This window comes from Hyla sarda, chromosome 12 (assembly GCF_029499605.1).
Source record: "Hyla sarda isolate aHylSar1 chromosome 12, aHylSar1.hap1, whole genome shotgun sequence".
Classification (NCBI taxonomy): Eukaryota; Metazoa; Chordata; class Amphibia; order Anura; family Hylidae; genus Hyla; species Hyla sarda.
Window position 1 is genome coordinate 19,181,756 of NC_079200.1, and position 27,070 is coordinate 19,208,825.

Genomic DNA, 27,070 nt, shown 5'->3' on the forward strand with positions numbered 1-27,070 from the left:
ATGATCGGATCGCCGTGGCAGCGCTGCGATCATCCATTTAAGTGTATGCGATGCTGCAGATGCCGTGATCTGTATTGATCACGGCATCTGAGGGGTTAATGGCGGACATCCGCGGGATCGCGGGCGTCCGCCATTACCGGCGGGTCCCTGGCTGCGATCAGCAGCCGGGACCTGCCGCTCATGATTCGGGCATCGCTCAGATGCCCGCGGTTATGCTTAGGAGGTAAATGCATGTCCTGGTGCGTTAAGTACCACATCACCAGGACGTACATTTACGGCGCTCGTCGTTAAGGGGTTAAAGTCTGTAAGCCAACCTTGAGGGTTTGGATCAGACCCTAAACAAACCCTGCTGGACCTGATGACTGTGCGATTCGCTCTTCCAGGCTGCAGACATTTACATCGGCGGCGCAGGTGAATAATATTGACAGAGCGGCAGATAAGGCCCCTGTGGAGCAGACTGCTGTAGGAACAATACATGTGCAGCATTTGTCAATTATTAAGTGCTTGTTTTGTGACATTAACCCTGGATGGTCCTCACCTGCATGTTCACAGCAGGAACCCTGGGGCAAGAGTTACCTTTACTTGCTAAGCTTTAAAAGTAGTTTGTTTGTCTCTGGTGGTTTGTCTAGTACCAGGGGTCCAATCATGTATAAAGGGCCCACAGTCATGTGATCACTGGAATTAATGCCGAGTTCACACAACATTAATGTTTATCTTATGTCGGCATCCCGTCAAAAGGGATGTCAACATGTGGGGAACAACACTTGGGTCATGTCTGGCTCCTACATATTAATTTCGCTGCACTTAAAGGGGTACTTAGCCCCTATCCAAAGGATGGGGATAAGATGTCTAATCATGGGGTCCCGATGCTGGGGACCCCCGCGATCTCCCTGCTGCACCCGACGTTCGTTTAGAGCGTCGGGTGCAGCACCGGAGGCTTGCGATGTCATGGTAGCGCCCCGCTCGTGACTCCATGGCCACGCCCCCCTCAATGCAAGTCAATGGGAGGGGGTGTGACTGTGCTTCCAGCTGTTGCAAAACTAAACTCCCAGCATGTTTCACTATATAGTAGTATTTAGTATAGGTCAGTGTTTCCCAACCAGGGGTGGCTCCAGCTGTTACAAAACTACAACTCCCAGCATGCCCGGACAGCCGGAGTCGTAGTTTTGCAACAGCTGGAGGCGCTCTGGATGGGAAACACTAACCTATACAATAGGCTTGCATTTAGGGGGTGTGGCCGTGACGTCAAGAACCTCGGCCCTGCATCGCCAGTCATCCGCCACGGAGGGAAGTTCGCTCCGTGCACCAGATATCTAGGGTGCCGCAGCCGAGATCTCGGGGGTCCCCAGCAATCAGACATCTTATCCCCTATCCTTTGGATAGGGGATAAGATGTCTAGGGGTGGAGTACCCCTTTAATAGTGTGCTGTGTACTGCAAAATAACAGGTGGCCTCAACATCAGCTGACAGGATGCCAACAAATAGCTGGGAAGCAAAACATTAGCGCTGTGTAATCCCTGTCTAATAGAGGTTGCAGACCTGCTATGTACATGTAGGAGGCAGACGTTACTACCTTTCTTTGTGTCAAATCGTGCATGAAGCCAAGTAAAATTGGCCAAATACAGCAGAACAGTGTCTCCAGCAGTTACAAAACTACCAGCCAAAGGCTGTCTGGGCATGCTAGTTGTAGTTTTGCAGCAGCTGGAGACGCACTGGAAGACACTGCCATAGGATGAAGTCGGCTGATCCCATTGATTTAGGTAGGATCAGCTGCTCATCTAATGTGTATGACGCCTCCAGGTGTCAGATGTTTGGGGAGAAATAAGATTTTATAAAGGGGTACTCCACTGGAAAAAAATTTTTTAAATCAACTCGTGCCAGAGAGATAAACAGATTTGTAAATTAATTCCATAAAAAAAAAATCTTAACCCTTCCAGTACTTAGCTGCTATATGCTCCCCCGGGAAGTTCTTTTTGAATTTCTTTTCTGCCTGACCACAGTGCTCTCTGCTGACACCTCTGTCCATTTTAGGAACTGTCTAGATCAGGATAGGTTTTCTATGGGGATTTGCTTCTACTCTGGACAGTTCCTAAAATGGACAGAGGTGTCAGCAGAGAGCACTGTGGTCAGACAGAAAGGAAATTCAAAAAGAAAAGAACTTCCTGTGAAGCATAAAAGCAGCTGATAAGTACTGGAAGGATTAAGATTTTTTTTATAGAAGTCATTTACATATCTGTTTAACTTTCTGGCACCAGTTGATAAAAAAAAAAAAATGTTTTCCAGTGGAGTACCCCTTTAACATATCTGATCTATTTGTTCTTGGGAAGTTAAAAGTGGTATGGCAGCAGTTTTCTCCCTCTTCCTAATTAAAGTATGTGCACGCTCAGCCCTACTGAGTGTGCATGTGCGCCAATGGCCACATCAATCTGGATTGATAATGCTTTACACCATGATAATTCATATCGCTTTTCAACAAACATGCCTAACAGTGGTACAATGTCAAAGCTTCTGCCCAAGATGTAATATCCTCACAATGGCCGGCATTTATCAATGTAGGTGTAGGTGAAGCATTTATCATTGTAGGTGTAGGTGAAGCATTTATCATTGTAGGTGTAAGTGAAGCATTTATCAATGTAGGTGTAGGTGAAGCATTTATCATTGTAGGTGTAGCATTTATCACTGTAGGTGTAGGTGAAGCATTTATCACTGTAGGTGTAAAGTGAAGCATTTATCACTGTAGGTATAAGTGAAGCATTTATCATTGTAGGTGTAGCATTTATCACTGTAGGTGTGAGTGAAGCATTTATCACTGTAGGTGTAAGTGAAGCATTTATCATTGTAGGTGTAGGTGAAGCATTTATCATTGTAGGTGTAAGTGAAGCATTTATCATTGTAGGTGTAAGTGAAGCATTTATCATTGTAGGTGTAAGTGAAGTATTTTTCTACACATTTTGTTGTGTGCTGGTAATGTGTAGGAACACCACATTTATTAAATGGTCACAGAGCATTTGATAAATTTTGTTCAGGTCACATTTTCTGAAATTTCTCTCTTTACATACACCAAAAAGCTAAGCCAAGTCTGGGCTGGTGTAGTTTTAGGCTGGCTTCACGCCACGATTTGACCTTCCGATGCATAGATATGATTTTGGAAGCTCAAATCGCCTGAAAACGTATCTGTGCAAGGACAGGTACTGACAGATACGGAGCCATTAAAAGGGTTTTTGTTTCTTTTATATATATCAACTGGCTCCAGAAAGTTAAACAGATTTATAAATTACTATTAAAAAATCTTAATCCTTTCAGTACTTATGAGCTGCTGAAGTTGAGTTGTTCTTTTCTGTCTAAGTGCTCTCTGTTGACACGCGTCTCGGGAACCGCCCAGTTTAGAAGCAAATCCTCATAGCAAACCTCTTCTACTCTGTGCAGTTCCCAAGAAAAGCAGAGATGTCAGCAGAGAGCACTGTTGCCAGACAGAAAACAACAACTCAACTTCACCAGCTGATCATTATTGAAAATATTAAGTTTTTTTTTTTTTTTTTATAGAAGTAATTTACAAATTAGTTTAACTTCCTGGAGCCAGTTGATCTAAAAAAAGAAAAAAAAAATAGTTTTTTTTTCCTGGAATACCCCTTTAACTATTATGGGGCTGCGGACCCAATCGTAGTCTGCTAGTGGCTACGATCTGGTCATATTCTCAGCGTGTCAGATTTTTCACACAGACTGAAAATTGTGGTCTGCTGCGTTTTTCAGTCCATGTCAAAAACCTGACACGCTGAGAAAATGACCAGATCATAGTCACTAGCAGACTACGATCGGGTCCGCAGCCTCATAATAGTTGATGGCTCCGTATCTGTCAGTACCTGTCCCTGCGCAGATACGATTTCAGGCGAATCGTATCTGTGCAGCGGCCACTCAAATCATGAAGCCAGCCTTAGAGACTTTTCAATGGTTTTGCGCCTTTTCACAAAAAGGCGCAGTTCATAAAACCCTTCCATATCACGTGTATTGCCAAAGTCAGTGGATTGCAACTCAAAATCAGCAGAAATGTGTAAACCAAAAGGCGCAAATCAACCTTGTTTGCGCCTTTTGTAGACACAAAAAACCGTCTAAAGACAATGATAAATGTCGGCCTGTGTATATAAAGTATACACAATCTCCAGCTGCATCTATTGCTCTGCCGTCAGCCTGAACCTCCCGTAGTTGTGAATACATGGCATATTGATTGAGCGTGTGCAGCACAGAGGAGGCGGCCATCAGTCAATGCCTGCTCCCCTCCCTCCCAGCCCTCAGCAGACACCGCCAGACAGGAAGCGAAGATATACAACGTAGAAGTTCACATGAGGTCAAAACCTAGACTCCAAGCAAATAAAGCCTGAACAGCACATTGAGCGGGAGCCGCTTTACTGTTAATGCTGCAAATCAACAAAAAGGGCTAAACATTGTTATATTAAAGTGCGCCCCCATTCCCCAGCAGCCAACCATGCATCTTTAGAGTCTGAACAAGTGAAGGTCTAAAATGACGCAGGAGGGATGGTTCCGGTTAGCAGTACCGCCTCGGAGCCGGCACTCCTGCATCACCAGACATGCGGTGAATAATGTGGCAGAGGTTAGTGAAAGCAGCACACGTGAGCACGTTAAGGCTCTTACTTTAGAGGAATCACTCCGCCTGCGCTTGGATTTTGCTTCCTGAGCTTCTGCGCTTGGACGCCTTGTCTTCTTCATGGATGGACTTGAATGTTTTGGATCGCAGCCATTTTTTTCAGTTCTTATTAAAAGCTGTGAGAAGATATGGGTACGATTAGGTTTAGTATATGGATGGAGCGGTCACTCTAAGGCAGTGGTCTCAAACTGCGGCCCTCCAGATGTTGCAAAACTTCAACTCCCAGCATGCCCGGACAGCCAACGGCTGTCCGGGCATGCTGGGAGTTGAAGTTTTGCAACATCTGGAGGGCCACAGTTTGAGACCACTGCTTTAAAGGGTTACTCCAGTGGAAATTTTTTTTTTAAATGAACTGGTGCCAGAAAGTTAAACAGATTTGTAATTTACTATATATATATATATATATATATATATATATATATATATATATATATATATAAATAATAATAATAATAATAAAAAAAAAAATCTTTATCCTTCCAGTACTTATTAGCAGCTGTATGCTACAGAGGAAATTATTTTCTTTTTGAGTTTCTTTTTTTTTTTGTCCATAGTGCTCTCTGCTGACACCTCTTTCCGTATCAGGAACTGTCCAGAGCAGGAGAAAATCCTCATGCTTCTCTGGACAGTTCCTGACACGGACAGTGGTGTCAGCAGAGAGCACTGTGGACAAGACAAAAAAAGAAATTAAAAAGGCAAAAAATTTCCTCTGTAGCATACAGCTGCTAATAAGTACTGGAAGGATAAAGTTTTTTTTTTTTTTTTTATAGAAGTAATTTACAAATCTGTAACTTTCTGGCACCAGTTCGTTTAACAAAAAAAATTAATAAATAAATAAAAAAAGTTTTCCACCGGAGCACCCCTTTAAGGAATATGGTCACTTATTTAATGGAAACTATACGGCATGCTGGTATATTAAAGTGACCCGTACTCTACACAATAAACACACCTGAAGAACGGATTATATGGCATGCAGACAGTCACACATTCATCTCCATACAGTTACGGGTTTTGTTGTGTGCTAATACAAAGCTTCACAGTCTATTATACTTTAATTTGCCTACAATGAGGAATTAAAAGGATTTTTTTAAAGTTTTTTTTTAACATCACTTACCAACAAAGTCCCTGGGTCAATTCATTCTCTACTGCCTAAGGGGTACGTTAACACTTAAAGGTTTTTATTTATTTTTTTAATCACCTGGTGCCAGAGAGTTAGACAGATTTATAAATTACTTCTATTAAAAAAAAAATCTTTATCCTTCCAGTACTTTTTGGCAGCTGTATGCTACAGAGGGAATAATTTTTTTTTTTAAATTTCTTTTCTGTCTGACCACAGTGCTCTCTGCTGACACCTCTGTCCGTGTCAGGAACTGTCCAGAGCAGCATAGGTTTGCAATGGGGATTTTGTCCTGCTCTGGACAGTTTCTGATACGGGCATCAGGTGTCAGCAGAGAGCACTGTGGACAACACAAAAGGAAATAAAAATAAAAGAATTTTCTCTGTAGCATACAGCTGCTAAAAAGTACTGAAAGGGTAAAGATTTTTTTTAAATAGAAGTAATTTACAAATCTGTTTAACTTTCTGGTACCAGATGATTTAAAAAAAAAAAAAATAAAAAAAATAAAAGAAAGGTTTTCCAGTGTGGAGTACCGCTTTAATCCTCCGTGGGCTTTTCACTTGTGGATTATGTTGCCATCCATTGATTTAAAAGGAATTTGCAGCAAATCTGCTTGCCGATTTACAGCAGTGGAACATGTACGTGTGAATATTCCCTAAGGGTTAGTTAACCTTCAGGAACAGTTCACACTGAGAATTTCCACTTAGAATTAATTTCTGCTGCGGAATTTTAGAAAGAAGAATGTTCATTCATGGCAAATATCCATGCAGGCAGCATTTACATATTAATGGTCTGACTCCACATCCTAGTGAAGTGGAGTAACAGACAATGGATATGTAAATTAAACAGGTAAAGCCCCGCCCCCTGCAGAGATTCATTGAAGTTAGCAGAGGATCGTCTGGAGGACATCTCTGGACCTACTGAACATATTTAAGTAAGTGACCCCTCGTGGACTCCTGTTCATCCAAACTATATCCCAGTGGATTGAGTTTAGTGGGGGAAAGGGCGGACAGTTTTGCTTTAAATACATCCTGGACAAGTACAACACCAGAGACTGTGGATCAAATGGTCAGAAAAAAGAAATCACAAACTCAGTAGAGACCAGCGTACGAACATACGTGCATCGAGACGAGCGTACGAACATACGTGCATCGAGACCAGCGTACGAACATATGTGCATCGAGACCAGCGTACGAACATATGTGCATCGAGACCAGCGTACGAACATATGTGCATCGAGACCAGCGTATGAACATATGTGCATCGAGACCAGCGTACGAACATATGTGCATCGAGACCAGCGTACGAACATATGTGCATCGAGACCAGCGTACGAACATATGTGCATCGAGACCAGCGTACGAACATATGTGCATCGAGACCAGCGTACGAACATATGTGCATCGAGACCAGCGTACGAACATATGTGCATCGAGACCAGCGTACGAACATATGTGCATCGAGACCAGCGTACGAACATATGTGCATCGAGACCAGTGTATGAACATTTGCATAGACCCATATACACTTCTACATGACTGTGGCATCTTTCCGCTTGGTTTCCCTATTCTAGGAGCGACGTGGTGATAGGCCCCACTGATCTTACATTTGCCACCTACTCTGTTTCTGGCTACAGTAACCCTTGAAATGTCAGGAGTCTTAAAGTACAGTGCTCAGGGCCCAAGATAATCTGTAGAGCTTTACACTTCCCAAAATCAGCCGAGTACACTGCGTTAAATTGTCAACATAAATAATTTAATGAAGGGTTTTATCTGCCTTACTTTTTTTTTTTTTTACCTGATTAAAGCAAAAAAAAAAAAAATGAATACAATTAATTCCTTAAACGTGTAAACAAGTCATTGTGCCATTAAAGGGGTACTCCGCTGCTCAGCGTTTGGAACAAACTGTTCCAAACGCTGGAGCTGGGAGCTTGTGATGTCATAGCCCCGCTCACTCATGACATAATGCCCCACCCCCTCAATGCAAGTCTATGGGAGGGGACGTAATGAGGGGGTGGGGCTATGACGTCACAAGCTCCTGATGCCGGCTCCAGTTTGTTTCAAACACTGAGCAGTGGAGTGCACCTTTAAGGAGGTATGGCGCAGGCCCCTGACTCATAACATTATATCCCAGAAAGGGGAAAAAAAAAAAAAAAATATATATATAATATATATATATATATATATATATATATATATATATATATATATATATATATATATATATATATATATATATAATGTTTAAAAAAAAAATAACAAAAAAAATAAAGTTTCATCAATACCGAAATGATACCGCAAAATCCACAGATCACAACGGGAAAAAAAAAGTTAAGCATTACCGAAACTATACCTATTGAATATTATTGCAATTGTGCCGACCTAAAGAATAAAGACAACATGTTAGTTTGACTGTACATTTAAGGGAGTAAATAAGGTGGCCCTCCCCAGATTTGCATTTCAACTAAATTTTTTTTAAAGGTTTGTAATGACTTTTTCCACTCGGCAGAATTTCTGCGGCAGCATTTGCCGGGAAAATCCTGATTCTGGCGCCTGCAAAAGCATTGAACCTGTGAATTGAATTGTCATCTATGAGACAGCGCATTTCCTAGCACCGGCATGTTCTATTGATGCTCTGCTGTCCGTAGAACGTCCACATGGAAGTTTTCTGTGCGGATATTCCATCATGTGAACACAGATTTAATACAGAAAATAGAATCAAATATGAGCCAACTCCAATGGCATGTGTTACGTAAGAGCATTCTCACGACTATTACGCGCCTATGACCAACCCCATTACTATGCACCTTCAGAGGAGAGCGCCAGACAGCGGAGACTGATTCACTCGATAGTCATGTGCATTCTTCGATACGTCCCTATATTTGCATGCAGTTTATCTTGAAGTGATGCAGACAACATAAGGCTCCATCCATCTCTATACGGCGCACAGTGGGAGGCCGCAGACTGGCCTAAATCTCACTGAAAAAAGGGATTTATGAACTAAACAAAGCTCTGGCCCTTTACAATGGGCGGCTTGAGGTGGCCATTGAACTCTTTGTCTCACTTGCTGAAGCCCCAAGAGAGAGAATGTCTCGATGGCAAAGATTTATCTCAGCGCAATTCAATGGCCCCCAGACCGTCAGATGTTGTCCCACCTGCCATGGACATACTTTTATCCCACAGCAGAGTATGTGGATGTATCTGGCGGGTAAAACTTCCTACAGATAAAGCGGGGGGGGGGGGGGACATAACCTGGAAGGAAGTGTTTCCCAACCAGTGTCCCCCCCCCCCCCCCCCGACTGTTACAAAACTACAACTTCCAGCATGCCTGGAGAGCCGGTGTAGTTTAGCAACAGCCAGGGGAATACTGCTATAAGGAGTCAGGACAGCACCAAGAAAGACATTTATCAACCGATTTACCCAAATTTTTTCCGCATAAAATTGCGCCACAGTCTTTTTTCATGCGACAATCTGCCACAAGAGCGATAAAAGCATTTTTTGTTTCAAATAGGCATACATAAGCGTTTTTTTTACAATTTTGACTTGCCATAGTCAGAAATTTATCAACCGCGACATTCGCAAAAAAAGTCGCTAAGGCTTTAAAAACCTACCAAATAGTTAAGTCAAGGTTCGGCTGAAGTATAACAGAAACTGACTTGTTTTCGCTTAGGTGAGAAAAAACTCCCGCTTTTGCTTATCTGCGAAAAATGTATTAATACCGTGCAACAATATAGTAAATTTGTCGCACGTAAGCAGAATGGAAGTAAAAAGAAAATATATAAAAAAAAATAGCATACCTAAGCAAACTTTCATACCGTATTTTTCGCCCTATAGGACGCACCGGCGTATAAGATGCACCCAATTTATAGGTGCAAAATCTAAAAAAAAAATAAAGATTCTGAACCCAATAGTGGTCTTCAACCTGCGGACCTCCAGATGTTGCAAAACTACAACTCCCAGCATGCTGGGAGTTGTAGTTTTGCAACATCTGGAGGTCCGCAGGTTGAAGACCACTGCATAGGAGGTAATACTCATGTGTCCCCGCCGCTCCGGACCCGTCACCTCTGCCCTGGATGTCGCTCCATCGCTGTCCCCGTCGCTCCGGAACGTCTCTGCTTCCGGCCGGGTATCCTCGCTCTCCGTCGCCGCCATCACGTAGTTAAGCACGTCGACGCACGTGCGCGACGACATGATGAGGAGGAGGAAGGAGAGCGCCGGCATACAGGGGATCCCTGAACGGAGAAGACACAGAGGAGGCAGGTAAGGTCCCTCCTGGTGTCCTGTAAGCACTAACCCGGCTGTTCAGTCGGGCTGTTCAGGACCGCCGCGGTCCCGAACAGCCCGACTGAACAGCCGGATTAGTGTTATTTTTCGCTTCAGACACGGCGGTCAGCTTTGATGTCCTGTATTAGCCGCTGGTCCCGGCTGTTGATGGCCGCAGGTACCGCCGCGATAGGGGTGTATTCGCCGTATAAGAACGGGCATGCTGGGAGTTGTAGTTTTGCAACATCTGGAGGTCCGCAGGTTGAAGACCACTATTGGGTTCAAAATCTTAATTTTTTTTTTTATTTTGCACCTATAAATTGGGTGCGTCTTATACGCCGGTGCGTCCTATAGGGCGAAAAATACGGTACATATAGTGCACATCACCTTGTAAACAACAAAGTTGCTGTCACAATTGATGAAATCATTTATAGTATGGTTTTTGCCATCGATTGTCCCCTCCACTTTATAGCATTTTTCGGCAAAAGGACAGACCACACAGCGTGTGTGGCCACATTTATGAAACCCTTTTGTACTTTTTGCCAGTGTGTATGGGGGCTTGCGGTATCTAGCATACTAGGAACAAAGTTTAATTTTGTATGCTGTTAAAAAGAAATTTTGGCGCGAAAATCACGGAAGAATTGTGAGAAAACCATCACACACAGGTACAAACACTATATTATGAACTACACTAACTTTACAGCCCCTGTAGCATAGTCACATAAAAACTCAGTAGGATGGCGTTTGCCCACCGGCATGATAGGCACCCTGGTTGAGAAACACTGTGCCGATTCCTCAGAAATAAGGGCCACAGCCATTTTGTTTTTTGCTCCCATCAGATGTGATACACATACAGCGACATAATTCCTAATGTAAACCACATAGTATAAGACTTTACTAAGCAGACTACATGTATGCCAAATGGACAGTCCTCCAGAATCTTTATGGGTGCACAAAGGCCTATGGATGGAGCCTTTCTGGAGCGCACGCCAATGTAAAGTAAAAACTGAAATGTGAAACAGAGGGAAAAAAAGCCCCCATTAGTGGCCATTCAGAGTAAGGAAAGCAGCTCCCTCTATGTGCTAGGCTACAATCCACACACATCACACAATCAGCAGGGACAATAGTCTGGTTCAATGCCCTTTAATATCTTTAAGAAAGGACAACAATGAAAAAAGGCATCTGCTCCAAAAACTGAAGAGCTGCTGAAGAATGCCTCAGTGGGTGTCACCCATTCCTAAAGAATGACTGAGCTGCAGCCTCATGAATATGTGTTTAGCTTGCAAAATGGCTGTCTCTGAGGTCACTGGTGCCCAATCACACACACATATATATATATATATATATACACACACACACACACACACACACATATATATATATACATACACACACACACACGGGAAAGGATGATATATATATATATACACACACACACACACACACACACACATACACACAGTGGTCCCTCAAGTTACAATATTAATTGATTTTGGGACGGCCATTGTATGTTGAGATCGAAACTCTATGGAAACCTAGTAATTGGTTCTAAAGCCCCAAAATGTCATCCAAAAATAGGAAAAAGTGAGGATTAAAGAAAAAATAAGTAGATAACGAATATAGATAGAGCAAATCGTTACATATAAAAGTAATAAAGATCTGCTGGGAGCTGTAAATCACTGTGTATGTCAGTGTTTCTCAAGCAGGGAGCCTCCAGATGTTGCAAAACTACAACTCCCAGCATGCCCGGACAGCCAAAGGCTGTCCGGGCATGCTGGGAGTTGTAGTTTTGCAACAGCTGGGGCCACCGTGCTTGGGAAACACTGGTCTATGTAGAGGACAGGAGCTTCTTCGGGGTCCTGTACAGAACACAGTGTCCCAAAAAAGCTATGGAGTCACCCTCACCTGGTGTACAAAGGAGCAGCTAACCCTGATACAGGTAAAGTGTACAGAACATGTAATACCAGACACCAGTCAGTGCATACGCTTCAGTAATACAGGGGTTTTACCAGTGAATGCCCATTTTGATTGGTCGGTTCTTCCAGCCATTGACACGTTTCACAGATCTGGACCGTAGGTAACATTGTATGTTGAGTCTGGTTTCAACTTACGATGGTCCAGAAAAGACCATTGTATGTTGAAACTATTGTATGTTGAGGCCATAGTAAGTTGAGGGATCACTGTATATATTACACACACACACACACATATACATAATATATATAATATACTTTATAATATATAAAAACACACATACACACAATGGAAGATTCTCAATAGCACAGGCAAAGTAACAGACTATAAACATGTATTCACATCTTTCCTGCCCCAGAAGGACAGGAAAGTGGACAGGAAACAGCTCTTGCCAAGACTACCGCAATCCTTGGCGTGTTCCAGAAACAGTACCGTGTAGCCCTAACCTTAGGACAGTGTTCCCCAACCTGCCACTCTCCAGCTGTAGAAAAACTACAAGTCACAGCCGGGTTCGTCCCAAACCCCATTCATTTCAATGAGCCGAGCGTTGTCAAACATGGACTCCGGTCGGCTCAATTTTGCCCGGTATACGGTTTTCTGACCAGACGTAAAACCGTGGTGTGCCGACCGGAGTCCATGTTCGACTCCGCTCGGCTCATTGAAATGCATTGCATATGGGGGGGTCGACCGGCTGGGATAAAGGAGCGCCCGGTTTTCCCTCCCCCCAGCCGTATCCGGTTCCCGTACACTGTAGTGTGAACTGGCCCTTATAGAGCGGACAAGATGTGTTTCGGAAGTTTTGATGTCATGTGAAACTCAGCCATTGAATGATGAAAAGCAGCATTTTGGAATGTGCTACATTGTGGGGACTTTTTTTTTTGAGGGTTACAACTCCTTTACGTGTTCTGAGAATCGTATGGGGTAGCAGCTTCTGGACACATGCCTCTGGGGCACTGCCTCTGGGTCTATGCATTGTAAACCCAACCTTGGGTCTATAAGAGACAGGTTGCACCTTTTCAAGAGATCCCAAGCCTACAGAACAACCAGGAGCGATACTTGCTATACTGTTCAGAAAGATTTTCCTGCTTTGTCCATATTCCTTCCTACAGCTCCATGTAACATCCATTCACTGTTGTAATTACACAGTCTGCATATGTAAGGAATTAGGGACATGTAAAAACAGGCCAACAAAACAGCCATATCTATTAAAAAAGATCCTGCATATAAGACATCTGAAATAACCAACAAACATATGGAAGAGAACCAACAACTAGGGCTGTAATGCTTCGGTTATAGGACCTCAAGACCTGGACTTCTGGTGTACGTCTGAACATAGGTCTCCGTAGTTAGGTTCATTCAGGGACCCAGTTTTCACAGTCACTATACAAAATGTTAAAATGCAACTATATAAACTAGCCTAACAGAAAAGATGAAGATTTGTGCACTAACATACACGATGACACTGGGTGCCAGCTCAGAAAATGTAAATCCAGAATTGGTACGAAAAGGAATGTTGGCGTCTAACAGGACACCTGGCATACATTTTGCACACATGGCTAAAAAGAGAAGCATATTTAAAGGAGTACTCCGCCCCTAGACAAAGGATAGGGGATAAGATGTCTGATCACGGGGGTCCTGCCGCTAGGGACCCCCGCGATCTCGGCTGCAGCACCCCAGACATCCGGTGCTAAGTGCGAACCTCGCTCCATGACAGATGACTGGTGATGTGGGGTGGAGGCTCGTGACATCACGGTCATGCCCCAATCGTGACTTCATGGCCACACCGTCTCAATGCAAGTCTATGGGAGGGTGTGTGACGTCTATCACGCCCCTCCCATAGACTTGCATTGAAGGGGCATGGCCGTGACGTCACGAGCCTTCGGCGCTGCACCCGACACTCTAATCGAACGCCGGGTGCAGCAGGGACCCCCGCGATCAGACATCTTATCCCCATCCTTTGGATAAGGAATAAGGGGCAGAGTACCCCTTTAAAGGGGTTCTCCACCATAAGATGATTTTAGTACGTACCTGGCAGACAGTAATGGACATGGTTAGGAAGGATCTGTGCTTGTCCTGGGGATAAATGGCTATGTTGTGAGATTACCATAACACCGTGGCTAGCTTTTTGTGAATTGGTTTTTACTGTTTGAGTTTTCTTCTTTTGCCCACAAATCCCATAATTCCATTTTCCTCCCTCCCACACATCAGCCACCCCACCCATTGAAACATAATGAGTTGCATCCATTCAAAGACCTGTGGTTTTCAATCAGGGTGCCTACAGCGGTTGCATTAGTTGCAGATTGATCTCTCTCCCACCAAGTGATCGCTCCACCCATTGAAGCAGACAGGCTCCCTGCCATCAGCTGACTAGTGAGTCAGGTCTCGGCTGCATTGCAAGCTGGGAAAAATCTGAGACCACAGTCATTTTGTATGCTGGGAAAAATAAATATTGGGGTGAAAATCACATAATTGTGAGAAAACTGTCACACACAGGTACAGACACTATATTATGAACTATGAACACTAACTTTACAGCTCCTGTAGCATAGTCAAAAAAAAATAATCTGGAATACCCCTTTAAGCCCAAAGAAACTTCAGATAACTGTCCACATCTAGAGAACAAAGCTGTACAGAAGAAAGACACCAGAAATCACTAGACTGCCCCCTGCAGTTCGAGGCATTCCAGTTCAGGATGTACCCAGATACCCTCTAACAGCAGGAGAGCTTCACAGGTGGACAACCAAAATCCTTCAAACCACTGAGGAACAATCGGTAGTTAAAATAAACCTGACCGATGATCTGTAGCCATGATGCACGGCAATATAGAAGCAATAAGTGAATTTTACCACTGATCAATCCCTTTATTTACACTGGTCAATTGTTTCTATACAAATTATACCTCCAATATTGCTCCTTTTGTAGCAAATAAAAGCTATTTCCACTGTGCAGGCTCCAATGACTGGAGTGGATGTGGATAGAAATCCTAATTCAGGCAATGTTCATATTTGGTAATGTACTATGTTCAGTATAAACGGTATACTATGGTAAACCATGACACACTCTTGATGTGTTCATTAGAGTTAATGAACTGATCATTTCCTAGTGACTACCTTTGGTCTAAATGGGTATGGCAAGGGTAAACCAAGGATATATCAGCATACCATCCTGCCAACATATCCAAACAGTCCATGGATGAAATATGAACTGGATAAGGCTGCATTCACCACGTTTTTGCAATACAGTTCCCGTATCAGGTTTTTGATAAACTGATTCCTCAAAACCGGACTAAGGCTGCATTCACACTTCGTTTTTACATTACAGGTGCCGGACCCGGCTGGGGGAGGGGCAAACCACGCTCTCCCGTACACCAGCCGAACCAGTGCTGAACTCCATTTACTTTAATGAACCGGCCGGAGTCAAACGGTAACTCCGGTCGGCTCATTTCAAACCCGTATGCGGTTTCCTGACCAGACCTAAAACCGTAGCATACTACGGTTTTAGGTCCGGTCACAAAACCGGATACGGGTCAAAAAATGAGCCGACCGGAGTCACCCTTTGACTCCGGTCGGTTCATTAAAGTAAATGGAGTTCAGCGCTGGTGTACGGGAGAGTCTGGTTTGCACGTCCGGAAGCCGGATCTGGCACCCGTAATGTAAAAACGAAGTGTGAATGCAGCCTTAACTATATCAAAACATGTGTACAAATTTTAATCCGTATACGGTTTTAAAAATGATGTCCGGTTGCACTCCTTTTTTAAGAAAAAAAATAAATAAAAACTTACAAGTTTTTAACTTTCCATTCCATTATGAATAAAGTTTCACTTGTTTGATTGAAATTCCAAGAAAAAAAAAACTGTGCAAAGTCAAAAACCGTATGGAACCATACACACATAAGGTTCTATACGGTTCCCATGGACTCCAATGTTAAAAAAAAATAAATAAATAAAAAGTATACGTTTCGATACATTTTCACCCGGACCAAAAACAGTGGTAGGCTATGATTTTGGGTACTGGAAGAAAAAAAAAAAAAAAATGACAAAACCGTACAGGATGCAAAATGGACACAACCTGATGCATCGTTTGGCATACGGTTTTCAATGGAGAGTCAATGCATACGATTTTCAAATTGAAAACGTATACGGGAACTGTATAGCACAAATGTGGCGTTATCCCAGCCTTACCGGGAGCTGAAGTTCATCACCTGGCCTTAATATTTGTTCTACTGCTAAACGTATGCGGTTCGTGCTCATTAGAGATGAGCGAACTTACAGTAAATTCGATTCGTCATGAACTTCTCGGCTCGGCAGTTGATGACTTATCCTGCATAAATTAGTTCAGCTTTCAGGTGCTCCCGTGGGCTGGAAAAGGTGGATACAGTCCTAGGAGAAACTTTCCTAGGACTGTATCCACCTTTTCCAGCCCACCAGAGCACCGGAAAGCTGAACTAATTTATGCAGGAAAAGTCATCAACTGCCGAGCCGATGTGCCCATGTAATGCATGACCTTGCCCATCACCATGAGGACAGATAATATAGATACAAAGGGCAGAACTCAATTCTAGGATCTTGCTGGGAATGAGTACAAGAAAACGTCATTATTTTCCTGTACTCAGATAGGTAGCTATTTGCACCTTCGGATGATACCAAGATACCTACTGCTAAGCTCTATCTTAAAATAAAGTCCCCAAAAGCTGATCTTGGGGGCCACAGTGATCGGACTAATAAAGGGTTATTTCAGTTATACAAATTTTTTTTTTTTACCCACATCGTTGAGATGTAGCTGTATCCACACTGCTCACCGCTTCCTCTGATGCAGTGTTTCCCCAACTAGTGTGCCTCCAGCTGTTGCAAAACTACAACTTCCAGCATGCTGGGAGTTGTGGTTTTGCAAAAGCTGGAGGCACACTAGTTGGGGAAACACTGCTCTGATGTGTCAGTCATGACATGAGTCACTGTCTGAGGCAGATCACCTCTGTGGACAGCACTTAGAAAACATTTCGTATGTCTGGAACAACCATTTAAAGGGGTACTCCGGTGGAAAACTATTTATTTATTTATTTTTTAAATCAACTGGTGCCAGAAAGTTAAACAGATTTGTAAATTACTTCTATTTAAAAATCAATCCTTCCAGTACTTATTAGCTGCTGAATACTACAGAGGAAGTTATTCTCTTTTTGGAACACAGTGCTCTCTGCTGACATCATGACCACAGTGCTCTCTGCTGACATCTGTCCATTCTAGGAACTGTCCAGAGCAGCATATGATTTCTATGGGGATTTTCTCCAGCTCTGGACAGTTCTTAAAATGGACAGAGATGTCATCAGAGAGCACTGTGCTCGTGATGTCAGCAAAGAGCTCTGTGTTCCAAAAAGAAAATAATTTCCTCTGTAGTATTCGGCAGCTAATAAGTACGGGAAGGATTAAGATTTTTTTAATTGAAGTAATTTACAAATCTGTTTAACTGTAACTTTCTGGCACCAGTTGATTTAAAAGAAAGTTTTTCACCGATCTAAAAAAAAAAAAAAAAAAAAAAAAAAAAAAAAGAGAACATAAAAGTGCGAGAATAAATACTCCCAACTGCAGCTGTGGTTGCAGCATGCAGCACTATACTTCCCATCAAACAATGGAGTTCAGCCCTAGACATGGGCTCTGGTTGCGGTGATGACTAGGAATCTTCAACCAGTCAAATCAGTAATGTCTAAGGCAGTGGTGTCCAAATGGTGGACCTCCAGCTGTTGCAAAACTACAACTCCCAGCATGCCCAGACAGCCGTTTTCAGTCCAGCATGCTGGGAGTTATTGTTTTCCAACAGCCGGAGGTCCACAGTTTGGACACCACTGGTCTAAGGTAATAAGATGTGACTGAAAGATGCAGATTTGTTGGCGAGATTTTTGCACCTATTTTCTTCGTAGCAACAAATGATGTTTATGCAGCTCGTGCATGTATTTCTGCTAGAGATAAGCGAACTTACAGTAAATTCAATTCGTCACGAACTTCTCGGCTCGGCAGTTGCCGACTTTTCCTGCATAAATTAGTTCAGCTTTCCAGTGCTCCGGTGGGCTGGAAAAGGTGGATACAGTCCTAGGAAAGAGTCTCCTAGGACTGTATCCACCTTTTCCAGCCCATCGGAGCACCGGAAAGCTGAACTAATTTATGCAGGAAAAGTCAGCAACCGCCGAGCCGAGAAGTTCGTGACGAATCGAATTTACTGTAAGTTCGCTCATCTCTAATTTCTGCCACCCCTTTCAGATATATGGGAAAGTTACAGAAGATTTTAATATTAATCGGCCATACGAACATAGCGTTACTACCACTACAGAGTTTCCAGTACAGTAGCCCCCCATTTTTTTTCAATGGAATTCTACTGCACCATTCCCACAGCGGGATTTCTGTGGTGGAATTCTCTGCCACGAAAATGTCACTGTGTTCTGTGCAGCAGAATTCCACTGAAAAAAAAAAATCCCCAAACAAACATGTTTATTCTTTCACATGAATTCTGCGCCAATTTCATTGCTGTCAATAGTCCTAGTGACAAAATTTCAAAGGTGGCCGCAGCTGACAGAATCTCTGGCCGGAGATAATCATATAATTGATGGCACTGTAGACCACTAAGCGCACAGGACGGGTATAACCATGAGTGTGAAAGTTTATTTCAGTGTTTCCCAACCAGTGTGCCTCCAGCTGTTGCAAAACTACAACTCCCAGAATGCCCGGACAGCCAAAGGCTGTCCGGGCATGCTGGGAGTTGTAGTTTTGAAACAGCTGGAGAGACACTAGTTGGGAAATGCTGGTTTATTGTGACGTGGAGACTAAGCCACTGCCGGAAACTTCTCACCCGAGGGAACCAAAGAACATCTGCATTTGGGACAGTGGTTCTCAACCTTTTTTGTCTGAGTGCCCATTCCCAAAAAATTACACCCCACATAGAGACAGTTTGTAATTATTGTACAATTCATATGCTTCACTTTCCTCTTTACCTGTTCCTCTCCCTATCTCCCCAGTCCCCCGTCTTACAGGTGACGTCTTCTCTAACCGGGAGTTGTTTGGTTTTCTTTTCTTCACTATCTGGCCTAGACCGCCACTAAGATTTCTCCCTTACAAGGCTTCTCCACAGAACCAGCCAAACATTTTGGGCTCCTTTCTGCAGTACAATACTCACCTATTTACAAACTCCCCATGTTTATTGTCACACACAGTAATAGTACCCACATTGCGTCCCCATAAAGTTGTAAGGCCCCCCAAACTGCCCCCATATATAGTTTTAGGCCGCCATACTGTCCCGTTTTGGTGCTCCACTACTCTTCTAGTCTGGAGACCTATTGCTATGGCTCATAGCAGTGGGTCCCCAGTCTGCAGTGGAGCAACAAAGGCTGCTTTCACACTATAAAATTAATCCGTTTTAAAGATCCGTTTAATGTTCCTTTATGAAAACCCTGAAAATCGGCCATTAAACGTCCGATAGAAAATCCCATTATAGTCTATGGGATTTTTACATTTTCCGTTCTAATCCGTTATAGTCCATTATTAATAACAGACGTTATTTTGCGACGGGAGAATGAACGGAAGAAATAGTGCATGCACTATTTCTTCCGTTCCTATCTTCTGTCACAAAATAACGTCAGTTATTAATAACGGGCTATAACGGATTAAAACGGAAAATGTAAAAATCCCATAGACTATAATGGGATTTTCTATCGGACGTATGGGATTTTCTAAAGGACGTTTAATGGCCGATTTTCACTGATCTTTAAAAACGGATGAATTTTAAAGTGTGAAAGCAGCCAAAGCTGATGGTAGTTACTGCCCACTGCCCGCACTTCCCCTTTGCTGTCCTCCTGATTCGCTCCTCGGTGAAGTGACATCAGCCTACCATTTCTTTCAAAGTGGTCCAGACCAGTAGCTGCCATTACTGTTTTTTTTTTTTTTACTTGAACCACTGGTTTAGGACACGCACATCAGACAGATTATATAACCTTCACTAATTTACACAGGATCTGCTGGCAATCTAAAGGTCCATACACTAAGACTGTTTAAAAGTGTATAGAGGCGTCCCCCTAAATTCCCAACATATGTTTGGGGAGAATAGGCTTGTTGGATTTCAACTGTCCAACCCTTTCTCAGCGGGCATAAGTCGCTGCCAGGACATCTTACCCCTCCCACATGAATGTTTTGCCATGCCAAACGTTATGTATTGTTCATGTGATCAGCAGAGAGCCATTAGCTGAAGGACTGTACAGCTATTAAACTACGGCCATTAGACTGGTTCATGTTGCGTTTCTGGCCTCCATTCATTATATACATTAAAATCTGGAGCTTCAAATCCTGTGCATCAAATATGTGCAGGATACTGTACATGTGAATAGACCCGTAAACATTTGCCATCATAGCTCGAGTGCCATGAATGCTAGTGTTAAAGGGATACTATGGAGAGTTTTTAACTTTTTTACTTATCTCCCACCAATTCCCCACTGCCACCAAAATCTCTTGTCCTCTGGCCCTGGTCATCTTCCTAGGGGCCCGACACGTCACACTGCAGTTCAGCTAATCGCCGGCCGCAGTGAAGTCCCGCCTCGGCCACTTTTCAGCTTCTTTTATCCAATGACTGGGAAGCCATCTTTTTGGAACGCGGGAAATCTCCTTTAAAGGGGTACTTGAGAATTTAAACATCCTCTATCTAAATGTCTGATAAAGGGGGGGTGGGCCTGAATCTTTCAGCTCCATAGAGCGGTGGGTCCTCAAGCGCTCCACTCTTTCTCAATAGCAATGCCAAGAAAGCTTACTACTATATCTCCCCCATTTATTGTACGTATTGAGATGGCTTTGTTTGCCAGAAAACTTAAGAGGGAACCTGTCACATGTTTCATGCTACCAGAACTATGGGCAGCTTGTAGCAGATAGAGGCAGCGAGATGCCCAGACACTATAGGGGGATATTTATAAAAACATGTCCAGAGGGAAAATCGCTCCTTTCCTTTTTGAAAAGGCCTCTGAAAAATGAAAGAAGCGATCTGATTGGTTGCTATGGGCAACTAAACTTCTCCCCCTATGACCCATTCTGAAACACTGACGTTTCAGAGAAATCGCAGTTATAAGAAGCCGCTGGGTAAGAAGTCATTGGGGTGGCCCCTCACCCTGCTGGCCAATTATCTGGGTGCTGGTGGCTTTTTAAAACGTATTCCTCAGAAACACTAGAGCGTTTTAGTAGGGCTGGGCGGTATATCGGTTCATACCGAATACCGACATTTTTGTGCTGCACGATATGAATTTTAACCCATACCGCAATACCGGTTGGGCCCCTCCCCCTCGGGAATGAATGAATGAGCCCAGCGCTGCGCTGTCCCCACATCGGGGAACTAATCACAAGTCACCTGTGAGCGCTGTTCTGCCCCCCCCCCCCCAAATAATTATCAGCCCAGCGCTGTCCCCATCAGGGTAAATACTGATATGTCACCCGCATGCGCTGCCTTCCTCATCCTCATGTTTGTTGCGGCCGCCGGCGCTGACACTCTATACCAGTGGTCTTCAACCTGCCGACCTCCAGATGTTGCAAAACTACAACTCTCAGTATGCCCGGACAGCCGTTGGCTGTCCGGGCATGCTGGGAGTTGTAGTTTTGCAACATCTGGAGGTCGGCAGGTTGAAGACCACTGCTCTATATTATGTGGTATCCCTATGCCCGGGCTGCAAAAAACAAAATAAACTTTAACTCACCTCCCGTTGGTCCGGTACTCATCTGCTTCCTAGTGAATGGAACGTCGGACAGCCGTCAGCCTATCACCGGCCGCAGCGATGTTGCGCCTCGGCCGCTGATAGGCTGAGCCCATTGTCATGTAAGAAGCCGCCCAGAGCTTCTTACATGACAGTGGGCTCAGCCTATCAGCGGCCGAGGCGGAACATCGCTGCGGCCGGTGATCGGCTGATGGCTGTCCGACGTTCCCGTCCCTAGCATAAGGCAGACGTCGGAACATGCGCGAGTTTATTTTGTTTACCTTGCGTCTGCAGGGGGGGGGGGGCAGAATAGCGCAGCGCTGGGCTGATAATGGGGGGGGGGGGGGGGAGAAAATACGGTGGAACCGCCGAAAGTTAAAAAAAAAATACAGCGATACGCAGATTTGGTCATACCACCCAGCCCTACGTTTTAGAGTAGGCCATAGTGTCCTGGCATCCCGCTGCCTGTGGAGTGGGCAGCATTAACCAGGTGACAGTTTTCTGGCTAACAAAGCAATCCCAATATGCACACTCAACTTCTCAATTGGGATCATGTAGTACAGTGTTTCCCAACCCAGGTGCCTCCAGCTGTTGCAAAACTACAACTCCCAGCATGCCCAGAAAGCCGACAGAATCGCGATGTCCCGATCAGCCTCCTGGACGACGGGAGGGTCCTCACATGCCTCCTCGTTGTCCGATCGGCGATCTTCTGCGCAGTGCCTGGCTAGAGCAGCAGAGCGCCGGTAACACTGATCATTGTTATGCTATGGCATAGCATTGAAAAGTGTACGCAATCAAAAGATTGCATGGCATAGCCTCCTAGGGTGGCTAAAAAGAACAGTAAAAAGTGGTAAAAAAAATATAACAGAGTAAAGGTGAATAAGGCCCCACCCTAATAAAAATTTAATTCACCCCCTTTTTCCTATTTTTTAAATAAAATACGTAAAAAAATAAGTTAATCATATGCGGTACCACCGCGTGCGTAAATGTCCGAACTACTTAAATATCAGAATAGCTAAACCGCACGGTCGATTGCGTACACGTAAAAAAATACCAAAGACTTTTTGGTCACTTCATATACCATAAAAATATGAATAAGCGTTCAAAAAGTTTCATCAAAACAAAAATGGTACTGATAAAAACTACAAAAAGTAAGCCCCCTGCCATCTCCAAAATGGGACCCTGAATCTCCCGGCTGCATGGAGCTGTGGGTCCACAAGAATTCCATTCATTCTTTATAGCAGTGCCAGAGAGAGCACGGTATAAGGCTCCTATATCTCCGGAGCTCCCAGTTTCTATAAGTCAAGTCGATCGGTGGTTGCTCAAAAGGGGTATGCCAGTGATCATAAATGTATCCCCCTATCTAAAGCAATTTTTCCTCAACCAGGGTGCCTCCAGCTGTTGCAAAACTACAGTTCCAAGCATGCCCAGGGAGGGATTCTGGGAGTTGTAGTTTTGCAACAGCTGGAGGCACCCTGGTTGTGGAAAACACTGATCTAAAGCAGTGTTTCCCAACCGGGGTGCCTCCAGTTGTTGCAAAACTACAACTCCCAAGCATGCCCAGACAGCCGAAGGCTGATCTAAAGGATAGCAGATCGGTGTCTGATTGGACGGGCAGGGGGTGGTCTGATTGCTGCAGCCGCAATCAGTCACTTATACCCTATCCCAGGCACATGCAACCTTCGGCACTGCAGAAATTTTTAACTACATTTCCCATGATGCTCGTACAGCCAAAATGCTGCAAAAGCATCATGGGAGATGTTGTCCAAAACATCTGCAGTGCTGAAGGATTCTCATGCCTGGGATAGGGTTTAAGCGTCTGCTCGCAGGGGCTGGAGCAATCGAACTACCGAAATCAGATGCTGATCCGCTGTCCTGGAGTACCCCTTTAAACAAGGTCTACTTTATTGCCAGTCACATTTGGGCACCAGCCTGTCCACTCTAGGTTGTAACAAACTACTACCCTCAGCATTCAGTGGTGCTGGGAATTGTCATTTGGCAGGATCGTGAGGAGATGGGCTAAAACCTGCACTTACATCAATGTTCCCCAGCAGAAGGCTGTCCGGTCACAATAGTAATTGTAGTTTTGCAACAGCTGGAGGACCCCAGGTTGGGGAAAACATTGATATTAGTGCAGGATCTTCATTTGAATTACCTTTATTTACACCTAAAATGGAGAACACAACAAAGATCAACAGGGTACGCCAGTGTTTCCCAACCAGGGTGCCCCCAGCTGTTGCAAAACTACAACTCCCTGCTGGGAGTTGTAGTTTTGCAACAGCTGGAGACACCCTGGTTGGGAAACACTGATCTAAAGGATAGTGAATCGGTAGGGGGTGGTCCGATTGCTGCAGCACCCGCGATCAGTCACTTATACCCTATCCATGGCATAGACAACCTTTGGCACTGTAGATCTTTTGGACTACATTTCCCATGATGCTCATACAGCCAGAATGCTGCCAAAGCATCATGGGAGATGTAGTCCAAAACATCTGCAGTGCTGAAGGTTGCTGGGAGTTGTCATTTGGCAAGATCGTGAGGAGGTGGGCTAAAACCTGCACTTACATCAATGTTCCCCAGCTGAAGGCTGTCCGGTCACAATAGTAATCGTAGTTTTGGAACAGCTGGAGGGCCCCAGGTTGGGGAAAACATTGATCTTAGTGCAGGATCTTCATTTGAATTACCTTTATTTACATCTAAAATGGAGAACACAACAAAGATCAACAGGGTACGTCAGCCAAAGGCTGTCTGGGCATTCTGGGAGTTGTAGTGGCGCAACAGCTGGAGGCACCCTGGTTGGGAAACACTGGGGTACATCCTCATGCTGTTAGTAAACATACCCTTGATGATTTATTTGTTTTTAGCTGGGGTTTGCACTTCTGCATTTCTTTTTGCAGCATAGTTGCACATGTTGGCCAGCCGGAGACCAATACAAGCCCCTTGTGGCACTGACTACAGCAGTGTTTCCCAACCAGGGTGCCTCCAGCTGTTCCAAAACTATAACTCCCAGCACACCCGGACAGCCTTCTGCAACAGCCGGAGGCACCCTAGTCGGGAAACACTGACGTACCCTGTTGATCTCTGTTGTGTTCTCCATTTTAGGTGTAAATAAAGGTAATTCAAATGAAGATCCTGCACTAAGATCAATGCTTTCCCCAACCTGGGGTCCTCCAGCTGTTGGGAGCTCTAGTTTCACAACAGCTGGAGAACCCCTGGTTGGAAAACACCGACATATCCTGTTGATCTCGTGTGTTCTCCATTTTAGGTGTAAATAAAAAAGGAAATTCAAATGAAGATCCTGCACTAAGATCAAATGTTTTCCCCCAACCTGGGGCCCCTCCAGCTGTTGGGAGTTGTAGTTTCGCAACAGCTGGAGGCACCCTGGTTGGAATACACCCCGTTCGTCCTCATGCTGTTAGTAAACATATCCTTGATGACAGAGAGAGGGGGAAGAAAAATTATAATAAATGAATTTCAGCCATATAAATACATAAAAAAAACTATAAGACTTTATGATACAATAAAGGCCACAGGCTCTGTGGCAAGATTACGGGGCGCCATGGCGACGTGTCCGGTGTTCTTAAAGGGCCGGTACACTGCTATTGTTCACAGCAGCACAGAGAGTGGTCAGCAATCTCCCTCCATTTTGTGTTTACAAACAGAGCAGTATATTTGTGGGGTGGGGAGGGGGCACTTACCTTCCAGGGTTATGGTTTATCATGCACAGGGTTATTATAACCTTATTACAGCTCACCTCTCTGTTGAGGCCCAGGTCCTGGATGAGCCCGGGGCTTCCCACCGTCACCTCCACGATCTCGGCCGGCGGCCTGCCATCGTAGTACGGGTGGTGGTGGTGGTGATGATGGTGGTGGTGGTGGTACTGCTCGTGCTCCCCCATCTTCTCCTGCTTGATGCCCGTCAGGCTCTGCAGGAAGTCGGCCGGGTGAGGAGGGGGGGAGCCCGGCTCTTTCTTCAGGATCATGTCTCCCGGTGCCTGGAGAAGAGTCGGTGGCGGCGGCGGAGGAGGCAGCAGTTCGGAGCCCAGGCGGGCGAAGGTAGTAACCGGTGGAAGGTGGCTGAACATGAGCATGCTGGGGGGGAACGTCGGCTCCATGGCTCGTCGTTTCCCGGGGGAAGGAGAACACAGGAGCGCAAAGATAGAAAGAAGGAGCGGGGGAAGGGGGGGGGGGGGTGCTGAGGTAACGGACCGGGCCGGGCAGCCAACTATGTCTCCACACACTCGCTCATCCTCACAAGGTCGCCTTCACTCCTTCCATCGAGCCCGATACCGACCGCCAGGGGCTCTCGGCGGGAAACAATACCGTCATTGACCGCCGGCCTACTGAAGAAACACGACGCCCGAAAGCTCCACAATAGAAGCGGTTGGAGAGTCGTACTGCGCACGCGCGGGGAGTCAGTAAGCATCTCGCGGCGTTTTGCGCAGGGCCCAGAGTGCCGCTCAGCGCGCATGCGCTTTGGACGCCCGCTGCGCACGTCCCCGTGGTTCGTTCGGGCGTCCAATGCGCAGGCGCGGCCTCCTGTACGTAGCTGCGCATGCCGAATGGCGATGGTCACGCACTTGTGCGCATGCGTTGTCTGTATTTTCTTTCTTTCTTTTTTTTTTTTTATACTTCTTGTGAATAACTTTATTTAAAGCAACATAACTAAATGACAATGAGGGGGGGATTTAGCAAAACCTTTGCAGATGGCTGCTTTCATTTTTTAAAGGCCTTTTCAAAAAATGAAATAAGCAATCTCATTGGTCTCTATGGGAAACTGCTCCACTTTTCCTCTGCACAGGTTTTGATAAATTTCCCCCAATGTTTGCATGGCGCAACAAAGAATTTATTTTAGTTTTACACTGTGCATTTTGTGGTAAAAAAAAAAAATAAGAAATTACATCTTTCTTCATTCTGTGGGTCAATACGATTAAAAAGATACTCATGTTTACATGTTTGTCTGTTACTGTAAAACTTCTTTTAATTAAATTTTTCATATATACCATTTATACACATCCTACTACCGTGTTTCTCCGAAAATAGGACTGGGTCTTACATTACTTTTAGTCACAAAAAACACACTAGGGGTTATTTTCGGGGTAGGGCTTACACATATATATATATATATATATATATATATATATATATATATTAAACAACATGGCGGTTCCACGGTATTTACACCCCCCCCAATTATTATCATGTGATGGGTGCAGCTCTGCCCCCCAACATAACTCCCCCAACCCCCCCCCCCCCCGCCGATTTATTAGCCCAGCACCCCACATCGGGGTAATAATCGATTGTCACTCGCAAGCACAGCTTCCACCCCCCCCAAATAATTATCAGCCACTGTG

General features: G+C 44.6%; 1 protein-coding gene across 3 annotated transcripts in view; it reads right to left on the reverse strand.

The window, feature by feature from the left end:
• ZNF281 (zinc finger protein 281) overlaps positions 1-26,275 on the reverse strand; it is a 46,411-nt gene extending 20,136 nt beyond the window's left edge. The window contains exons 1-2 of one of the 3 annotated variants that reach the window (XM_056547649.1): positions 25,472-26,248; positions 4,647-4,775 (exon numbers count right to left, since the gene is read on the reverse strand). In XM_056547649.1, coding sequence (XP_056403624.1) covers positions 4,647-4,775; positions 25,472-25,831 — 489 coding nt within the window. In that variant the 5' untranslated portion in view covers positions 25,832-26,248. Of the gene's footprint in view, positions 1-4,646; positions 4,776-24,282; positions 24,392-25,471 lie in introns of those variants that run through there. The other 2 variants (XM_056547652.1, XM_056547651.1) reach the window with 2 other exon arrangements.
• Positions 26,276-27,070: the final 795 nt, after the last annotated feature.